The 10,000-nt window shown below is 49.0% G+C and overlaps 1 protein-coding gene across 1 annotated transcript in view; it reads left to right on the forward strand.

Moving 5' to 3' along the window:
* The window catches only part of caskin1 (CASK interacting protein 1), a 74,261-nt gene that overhangs the window by 61,538 nt on the left and 2,723 nt on the right, over positions 1-10,000 (forward strand). Inside the window, exons 17-22 of the mRNA XM_083780848.1 lie at positions 372-442; positions 488-1,614; positions 3,866-4,088; positions 5,614-6,000; positions 8,765-9,190; positions 9,838-10,000. The exon at positions 9,838-10,000 is cut by the window's right edge and continues 189 nt beyond it. Of these exons, the coding sequence (XP_083636974.1) occupies positions 372-442; positions 488-1,614; positions 3,866-4,088; positions 5,614-6,000; positions 8,765-9,190; positions 9,838-10,000 (2,397 nt within the window). The remainder of the gene's footprint in view (positions 1-371; positions 443-487; positions 1,615-3,865; positions 4,089-5,613; positions 6,001-8,764; positions 9,191-9,837) is intronic.

Below are 10,000 nucleotides of genomic sequence, written 5' to 3' on the forward strand. Positions count from 1 at the left end.
CAATTATTCAACTCTTCAGTGTAAAATTGCCATGCGTCTCTCAACCATTCTGTCAAACTTCACAGTGCGTTAATCGCGCGTCAAAAAAAATAGTGCTGTTAAAAGGATTGTGAGTTAACTAGTTAATAGTGCGTTAACTTTGACAGCCCTATTTAAAATAGAACTGTCTGCAGTAATAGACTCACAGTATGCCTGCCTCCATGGGATAAATAGGCTCTGTGGAGAGCATGTATTATTATTATTATTATTAATATCTATTCTCTGTCTGTCTGTCTCTGTCTCTGTCTCTGTCTGTCTTTCTGTGTCTCTCTCTCTCTCTCTCTCTCTCTCTCTCTCTCTCTCTCTCTCTCTCTCTCTCTCTCTCCCTCCAGAGGTCATGTCTCCTAAGATGAACACTTTCCCAGAAACCGAGTTGAGCACTGAGAGTTCTGTGACCCAGTCGGTTCAGAGTTCTGTGACCCAGTCGGTTCAGAGTGCTGTGACCCAGTCGGTTCAGAGTGCTGTGACCCAGTCGGGCCCGGAGGCGAAAGGCCAGCGAACCCGCAGCCTGAGCAAGGACCACGACGAGGCGCTGAGTGGGGGAGGAGGCGGGGGGGTAGGACCGCCTCCCAAGAAGGAGGCGCGGCCCATGAGACAGCAGAGCGCCTCCTCCTCCTCCTCGCACCGCGCCACCACCGTCTCCTCTCAGGGCAAACTCCGCCACTCCCACTCCCAGCCGGCGCCTCCCTACACGCCGCCCCACTCCACGCCCTCCAAACCCAGGACCTCCTCGGCCTCCTCGGCCTGCTCGGTGCAGAGCGCCCCGGCTGCTTCTTCCTCCAGCTCTCCCCCCCAGCCCAACAAGCCCAAACCGCCACCGCAGCAGCAGCAGCAGCAGCAGCAGGGCGAGAGGCCCCAGTCCCCGCGCTGCGCCTCGCACCCCCCGCAGTCCCCCACGCCACGCGGGGGAACACCGCCCCAGCACCACCAACCCCACCACCACCACCAGGGGGCAGCGGAGGTCAGGGAGGTGGCCCCCCAGCCCCAAGGACAGGTGGGCCCCCATCCCATAGGCCAGGTGGGCCCCCAGGGGCCCCAAGGCCAGTTGGGCCCCCATCCCATAGGCCAGGTGGGCCCCCATCCCATAGGCCAGGTGGCCGTGCCTCTCCTCTGCCTCCCTCCAGAGGCTGAGGAGGAGGAGGGGGAGGAGGGGGGCAATGGGGAGCGTCTACAGCAGAAGCGCGCCCACAGCCTGACGCGCTACGGAGGAGGAGGAGGAGGGGTAATAGGCGGGGGGTCAGCGACCATGGGCCGGGGTCAGGGGTCACCAGCGGACACCCTGGGCGGAGGAGGAGGAGGAGGAGGGGGAGGGGGAGGGGGGAAGTACGCCACGGTGACGCCGCACCGCGTCAGCCGCAGCCACTCGGTGCGCAGCCAGGACAAGAACCTGGTGAACCGCAGCGTGTCCACGTCCTTCGCCATGATGCGCCAGAAGAAGAAGGGCCCGCCCCCGCCGCCGCCCAAGCGCTCCAGCTCCGCCGTCTCCTCCTCCTCGTCCTCAGGCTCCGCCTCCAACCTGACGGAGGCCAACGTCAACGCCAACGCGCGCGCCGCCGCCGCCGCCTTCACCGTCAGGTTAGAACCGGTTGGGACTTTTCATTCTACAACAGGTCGTTAAGAGGAAGCAATCTGATTGGTTGAAACGGTTTCTAGCCGTGGATCAAACCAGCACTGTTCACCACCTAATCAAAACAAAGAATTCAGCTGCTCTGTTCTCCCAGAGCGCTAGCAAACTCGGTGGCTAGGCTAGCTAGATTTTACTTATTATTCCTTAACATACATTAACCACTTTAGCACTATAGATGTTTCGGCCATTTGAAAATAGCCGATCTACAAGCTCACAATGCGTCACATCGCGACGCATTGTGAGCTTGTAGATCTGCTATTCTCAAAAGATTTGTATGCATTTTAAAACGTGGACTTTCCTACTTTTTGGTACCTTATTTTGTACTTTTACGCAAGTGCATTTTGAATTTACTCGTAACGGAGTAGTTCTAAGTTACAGTATTGATAGTAAAACATGTGAGTACTTTTCCCCCCACCACTGACTATAATATATATAGGCTATATATATTTTTTTATTTATCCCACGATTTTGTAACCCATTTTTCACCCCTGTGTCCCCATATATGGGGGACAAGGGGAGAGCAACGGACTTGAACTCATGCTTCCTTCATGCCAAGTGTCCAAGTTGCTCCTTTACACCTGACAGGGGGGAGTTTCCCTGGTTGGACGTAGCGCGTGGAAGGAACACGTTATTCCAACCAGTTCCTTTCCCCTCCATCAGGCGCCCCGGCTGGCCAGGGCGAGGTAGTTTAGAGACCAGGATTACTGCATGTATTTTGTGAGGGTAGGGGACACGGGGAGAACATGTGAGGGTACCTACTAGGGCTGGGTGCAATAACCGCAATACCGCCATACCGCCGGTATGTAACGCATACCGCGGTATCGGGTTCATTACCGCGGTTAAAAAAAAAAAAGGTGGGGGGGGGTTTATGAAATGAAAAGTGTATCATAATAAACAATGACGCTCAGTCAGTCTAATCATGCCAGCAACACAACAACACCAGAGGGAGTTCAAAAAACCATGTGCAACCCAGATTCGGCACAAACAATGATTGATTGATTGATTGATTGATTGATTGATTGATTGATTGATTGATTGATTGATTGATTGATTGATTGATTGATTGATTGATTGATTGATTGATTGATTGATTGATTAAAATATTTATTAACAGTTTGCAGAATTACACTACATTTCAAGCACAACTCAATACAAAGACTGTTAACTGTGAGTGGACACTTGTTTACAAGAGGGTCCACCTAAATTCATTTCACTCCTATGCCACAAAAATGTGGAACGCCCTACCAACTGTCATTAAGATGTAAATCCCTTGACTCCACCCACCCCTTTCCCCCCTCACTGTATACGTTTTCCCCCTTTTTACCTCCTTTATGATGATTTCCTGTTTTTGGATTTATAGAAGTGTATAGTGTACAAAATGATATGATGAATTGAAAATGGTGGACCCTCTTGTAAACAAGTGTAATGCTTTATGGCAGGGGTATTCAATTAGATTAGGCCTCCTATGTGAGTAGAAAAAAACGTGCCATTTTATCATGATTATTAGTGAGGACCTATTATATGAATATAGGTTCAAAAGTGGTCCTCTAATGATTACCGTCATTATGGTAATCTCACAATTAATATCGCACACACCATACCTGTAACTTTTATTAGCCCTCTTATTATTCCCCCCAATTTCTTTTTTTTTGGGGGGGGGGGGGGGGGGTAATAACCGCCATACCGGCGGTATGGGGGCCGGCAATAACCGCGGTAATAAAAATCCCATACCGCCCCAGCCCTATAGTACCTACCCTAGGGGACATGGGGGGAACATGCGAGGGTACCTACCCTAGGGGACACGGGGAGAACATGTGAGGGTACCTACCCTAGGGGACACGGGGGGAACATGCGAGGGTACCTACCCTAGGGGTCACGGGGAGAACATGTGATGGTACCTACCCCAGGGGACACGGGGAGAACATGTGAGGGTACCTACCCTAGGGGACACGGGGAGAACATGTGAGGGTACCTACCCTAGGGGACACGGGGAGAACATGTGAGGGTACCTACCCTAGGGGACACGGGGAAAACATGTGAGGGTACCTACCCTAGGGGACACGGGGAGAACATGTGAGGGTACCTACCCTAGGGGACACGGGGAGAACATGTGAGGGTACCTACCCTAGGGGACACGGGGAGAACAGAAAGGCCCTTTCGCCTGACTATAATATTAACCTTTGCTGTTTTCACTGCCAGCACTACGGGGGGCATGCTGGACGTGCCAGGCTCCTACCACCACCACCACCACCACCAGCAGCAGCGGCGCGCCAGCGACCTGGGCGTGATATCCGCGGAGACGACGGCCACCGTCGTGGAGACGAGCAGCGTGGGGAGCGTCAGGAGCATCGCCGCCATGCTGGAGATGTCCTCCATAGGGGGAGGAGCCAAGGGCATGGCCCTGCAGAGGAACTTCCTGCAGGTAGAATATAGCTAAACCTTTTTCCGATACCTATTTTTGTTTTTGACATGGAAGCTTTTGAGAACCACTGCTGTACAGTCCTTTCACAACGTTTTACAGATACAGTTAAGGGCTACACACACCGCCTGCGAACGCCGCGCGTCAAAACAGCCGCTTCCGTTATTTTCAATGAACCCGACTGAGCTAATTTCGGCCAATCAGAGCGGCATTCAGCGTAATCTAGTAAGAGAGTGGCGACACTAGCGTTGACTCCCACTGTAACAATGGAATGCGGAAGTGCTCATTCTATCTCAATGGGATAGTTCCAATGTTTGGAACTATAGCCCATAGGTACCCGCTTTGTCTCAATGGGATAGTTCCAATGTTTGGAACTATAGCCCATAGGTACCCGCTTTGTCTCAATGGGATAGTTCCAATGTTTGGAACTATAGCCCATAGGCACCCGCTTTGTCTCAATGGGATAGTTCCAATATTTGGAACTATAGCCCATAGGTACCCGCTTTGTCTCAATGGGATAGTTCCAATGTTTGGAACTATAGCCCATAGGTACCCGCTTTGTCTCAATTGGATAGTTCCAATGTTTGGAACTATAGCCCATAGGTACCCGCTTTGTCTCAATGGGATAGTTCCAATGTTTGGAACTATAGCCCATAGGTACCTGCTTTGTCTCAATGGGATAGTTCCAATGTTTGGAACTATAACCCATAGGTACCCGCTTTGTCTCTATGGGATAGTTCCAATGTTTGGAACTATAACCCATAGGTACATGCTTTGTGTCAACAGGATAGTTCCAATGTTTGGAACTATAACCCATAGGTACCCGCTTTGTGTCAACGGGATAGTTCCAATGTTTGGAACTATAACCCATAGGTACCCGCTTTGTCTCAATGGGATAGTTCCAATGTTTGGAACTATAGCCCATAGGTACCCGCTTTGTCTCAATGGGATAGTTCCAATGTTTGGAACTATAGCCCATAGGTACCCGCTTTGTCTCAATGGGATAGTTCCAATGTGTGGAACTATAGCCCATAGCACCCCGCTTTGTCTCAATGGGATAGTTCCAATGTTTGGAACTATAACCCATAGGTACCCGCTTTGTCTCAATGGGATAGTTCCAATGTTTGGAACTATAGCCCATAGGTACCTGCTTTGCGGCGATATCAAAGTGTGTCGCCACTCTCTTACTATTCCACTCGGCCTGCATTCACCGGCTCTGTTTTGCTTCACTCGCTGGCTGTTTCACACGATGTTTTAATGCTTGATTGGATGGAAAGAATATCATATTTTACCGCCGACTAATCGACTATAAATCGATGGTAGTCGAGTCGACTATCAAAAATCACATTTGGGTTAATGCCCTACTGTCTTATCTCCATGCCTGTGTGTGCGTGCGTGTGTGTGTGTGTGTGTACGTGCGTGTGTTTGTGTGTGTACGTGCGTGTACGTGTGTACGTGTGCGTGTGTGTGTGTGTTTGTGTGTGTACGTGCGTGTACGTGTGCGTGTGTGCGGCGTGCGTGCGTCCAGGTGGGTCGGCCCGTCCTGTCCGTGGGGCTGGACGGTGAGGTGGTCAACCGGCGTCGGACCATCAGCGGTCCCGTCTCGGAGCTGGTCGCCGCCGCCAGGAGGGACCAGCCAGGCCCCTCCCCTTCTGGCCCCTCGCCCTGCCTCTCCGTGGCCGTGGGCGTCGCCGACCAGCCCGATGACCCCGCCTCCTCCTCCTCCTCCCCGCCCCCGTGCGCCGACACGCCGCCGCCCATCTCGCCGCCGCTGCTCTCTAGCTCCGCCTCCCCCTCCTCGCCCCACCCCCCCTCCTCGCCCCACCCCGGGTCAGGGGGCAGCGGCAGCTCGTCGGAGAACCTGCCGTTCGCCGAGGAGGGCCAAGGGACCATCCGGCGCCACGGGAGAGGACAGGTACATACTGTCTATTACTGTATCTACTGTACATGACTGTCTGTCTGTCTGTCTGTCTGTCTGGGAGAGGACAGGTACATACTGTCTATTACTGTATATCTACTGTACATGACTGTCTGTCTGTCTGTCTGTCTGTCTGTCTGTCTGTCTGGGAGAGGACAGGTACATACTGTCTATTACTGTATCTACTGTACATGACTGTCTGTCTGTCTGTCTGTCTGTCTGTCTGTCTGTCTGGGAGAGGACAGGTACATACTGTCTATTACTGTATATCTACTGTACATGACTGTCTGTCTGGCTGGCTGGCTTTCTGTCTGTCTGTCTACCTCACCTTCTGTCTGTCTGTCTGTCTGTCTGTCTGTCTGTCTGTCTGTCTGTCTGTCTGTCTGTCTGTCTGTCTGTCTGTCTGTCTGTCTGTCTGTCTGTCTGTCTGTCTGTCTGTCTGTCTGTCTGTCTGTCTGTCTGTCTGTCTGACTTTCTATCTATTTGGGGTGTCACAATGTGTCCATCCATCCATCCATCCATCCATCCATCTTCAACCGCTTATCCGTAGTCAGGTCGCGGGGGCAACAGCTCCACCAGAGTGCTCCAGACTTCCCTCTCCAGAGCAACATTAGTGACTTCCTCCTGGGGGATTCCGAGACGTTCCAAGGCCAGTGAGTCGATGTGTTTCCTCCAACTGCGCCTTGGTCTGCCCCGGGGTCTCCTCCCAGTGGGACGTGGTCCTTGGTCTGCCCCAGGGTCTCCTCCCAGTGGGACGTGATCCTTGATCTGCCCCGGGGTCTCCTCCCAGTGGGACGTGCGTCGAGGACCTCCCTAGGGAGGCGCCCGAGAGGCATCCTAACCAGATGCCCCGAACCACCTTAGCTGACTCCTTACAATGTGTCGTGCCGCAATATCTTTCAATACTTACTTACTTACTTACTTACTTACTTATGCTGGTGAAAGTTGGTGTACGTTATTATGAAATTAAAGCAGCAACCAGCGAATGTTGATAATTTATAAAAGCTAAAAATTAATAACGGTATACAACAAGTACAATATATATACTACAGTCAACGAGTCCTATAAAAATGACCATAAACACAGTAAAATAGATAGATATAAATTCAGGTGCCAGAGACAGCACAGCAGTAAATGTTAGAGGTACAGGGCAAAGAAGTACACTAGGTACAGACCAATCACAATAAATAATAATAATAATAATAATAATAATAATAATAATAATAATAATAATAATAATAAAACTTTATTTGTATAGCACCTTTCATGACATGAAATGCAGCTCAAAGTGCTTTACAGAACAATGGAGAATAAAAAAGAAAAGCAAGGCATAAACATTAAAAAACAAGCAGTAATGCAATACAGTGAGGACATGAATAACAAAAAATAAAAGATCAATTAAAAGCAATGTAAGTGGGTCTTGAGCTGAGCTTTAAAAATGTCTACAGAGGCTGCCTGTCGAAGGTACAGTGGGAGTTTGTTCCATGCCGACGGCCAGTAGAGGCAAAAAGCTGCTTCCCCGTATTTTTTAGTTGCCATTTATTTAGGCAAAGCAAGCAGGCCAGCAGTGGAAGACCTTAGGGGGCGGTTTGGGACATATTTAGGCAGGCAGTCATGTAGGTAGGAAGGTGCAAGACCATTGAGAGCTTTATACACAAGTAAAATTATTTTAAAATCAATCCTAAAAACAACTGGAAGCCAGTGCAGTGAAGCCAAAACTGGAGTAATATGTTCTCTCATCTTAGTTCTAGTTAAAACTCTGGCTGCTGCATTTTGGACAAGTTGTAATCTGTCAGTTGTTTTCTTAGGCAGTCCAGAAAAAAGTGCATTGCCGTAATCAAGCCGAGAAAAAACAAAGGTGTGGATTAGCGTTTTAGGTGAAAAAAGGCAATCTTGGTAACATGATTAATGTGTGAATTAAAATTCAATTCAGAATCAATAATGATTACTTGATCATTATTAATAAAGACACCCTCAAACACATATGAATAAAGTATACAAATGTATACACCCTATATCCTGCTTGGTGCAGAACAAGAGACTCTGTCAACAGATATAATATATATAATATACATATTTCATATCCAAAGGAAAACTAGGTTGTACTTGTATTATAATCGAGGACTAGACTATTCAATGTTCTTTTTTCACAAATGAGTCTTTCAAAATGGGGGTTGTCTTATAATTGGGCACAATACGGTTATAATAAGCGTTTCGTTATCAGAATTGGCTATTCTATTCCATGCAGATTTCACCACAGCAAACTGAAACTGGGAATGTTGATAACTGGAAGAATAGAAAACTTGAATTGAAAAATCTTAAAAAATATATTGTCTTGTTATCGTGATTCCAATATTGTGTATCATATCGTCACATTAGTGTATTGTGACACCCCCACTGTCTATCTATCTATCTATCTATCTATCTATCTATCTATCTATCTATCTATCTATCTATCTATCTATCTATCTATCTATCTATCTATCTATCTATCTATCTATCTATCTAATGCAGTGTAATGTAATGTAAGCTAATCAAGTAACCTGCTTTAGCATGCTAATGCTGCTGTACTACTGTATTTGTATATAACATGTAAATTTCACAGTTGTGTAAATATATGTATACTTTTAGTTGTACATTCCTGTATGTTCAGCTATGAAGCAGTTGTCAGTGTTCTTCTCGTGCGTTGCTACGTATATATATATATATATATCTGTGCGTGAACTCACCATTGCCATGAATGTATGAACTTTTCCGTTAGTGTTTATTTTGTGTTTGTCTCCAGGGCGACGAGGGGGGCGCCGGGACCCAGAGCCCCCCCCCGCAGGAAGAGGAAGAGGAAGACGCCACGGCGGGGACCCTGAAGCGCCGCGGCGGGCCCCTCCCCCCCCAGGCCGCCCAGCCCCTCCCCCAGGCGGCGGCGGCGCCCAACCAGCACCCCAACGGCTCCCGCTTCACCCTCCAGGAGTCGTCGACCGTCAAGCGGAGACCCAAGAGCCGCGACAAGGAGCCGGACGGCTTCGCCGACCTCGTGCCCACCGCCAACGGCCAGCCGGACGGCGTTCCCGTTCCCGCCGGGCATCAGCACGGCGTTCCCGTCGCCGGGCATCATCAGCACGGCGTTCCCGTTCCCGCCGGGCATCAGCACGGCGTTCCCATTGCCGGGCATCATCAGCTCCACGACAAGGTTATCATTGTTTTGGATTTTTCATTCAAATTATATTTTATTCATTTATTTTATTCAGTTAGTTTTAGTTCAGTTTTAATTCATTAGTTTTAGTTTTGTCTGCCCTTTTCAATCCTGTACCTTTTGACGATTGAAAAGGTCCAGAGTAAAGTACGGTGTAATAAAAGAAAATATAGCATATAAAAAAGAATATTCAGTTACAGATTAAGTTTATGAATAAATTGACAAAAACGAAAACAAAGGGAATGATTTCAGATAGTTTTGCAAATACAAAATACAGTTTCAGTTATAGTTATCGTTTTTCTTTTCCTTTTCTAGCTTATAATTCATTATCGTGAGAACGATGGCTTCCATTTTCGCATTGCAACTTTTCAGGACTAGAAAGCCTGCAGTTTCTATTAGCTTGTATTCCCCATCGATGATGTCACTGGAAGACTGTTTCTGAACTGCCCACAGCCCTCCTATGAGACATGAGTAGAAAAAAATTGCGCCATGTTTTTCATGATTTTTAGTGAGGACCTATTATATGAAGATAGGTTGAAAAGTGGTGAAGTGGTCCTTTAACCGAAAAGGTTTATTCATTTATTTTAGTGTTAGTTTTTTTTGTAACTATTCTAACCCTGCTCTCCTGCGCCCCCTGGTGGCAGCAGGCCGGCAGCGTGCCCTACCAGAACGGCACGGCAGCCGCCGCTAGGCGCCGGCCGCTCTCGGACGTCAGCGTGACGGAGCAGCCGCAGCCCCAGCAGGGGGCGACGCCCGGCGCTACGGCGCTACGGCGGGACAGCGTGGGAGGCGACCACCACCAGGGGG

The sequence above is a fragment of the Protomyctophum parallelum genome (assembly GCF_964188405.1).
Source record: "Protomyctophum parallelum genome assembly, chromosome: 13".
In the NCBI taxonomy this organism is placed as follows: Eukaryota; Metazoa; Chordata; class Actinopteri; order Myctophiformes; family Myctophidae; genus Protomyctophum; species Protomyctophum parallelum.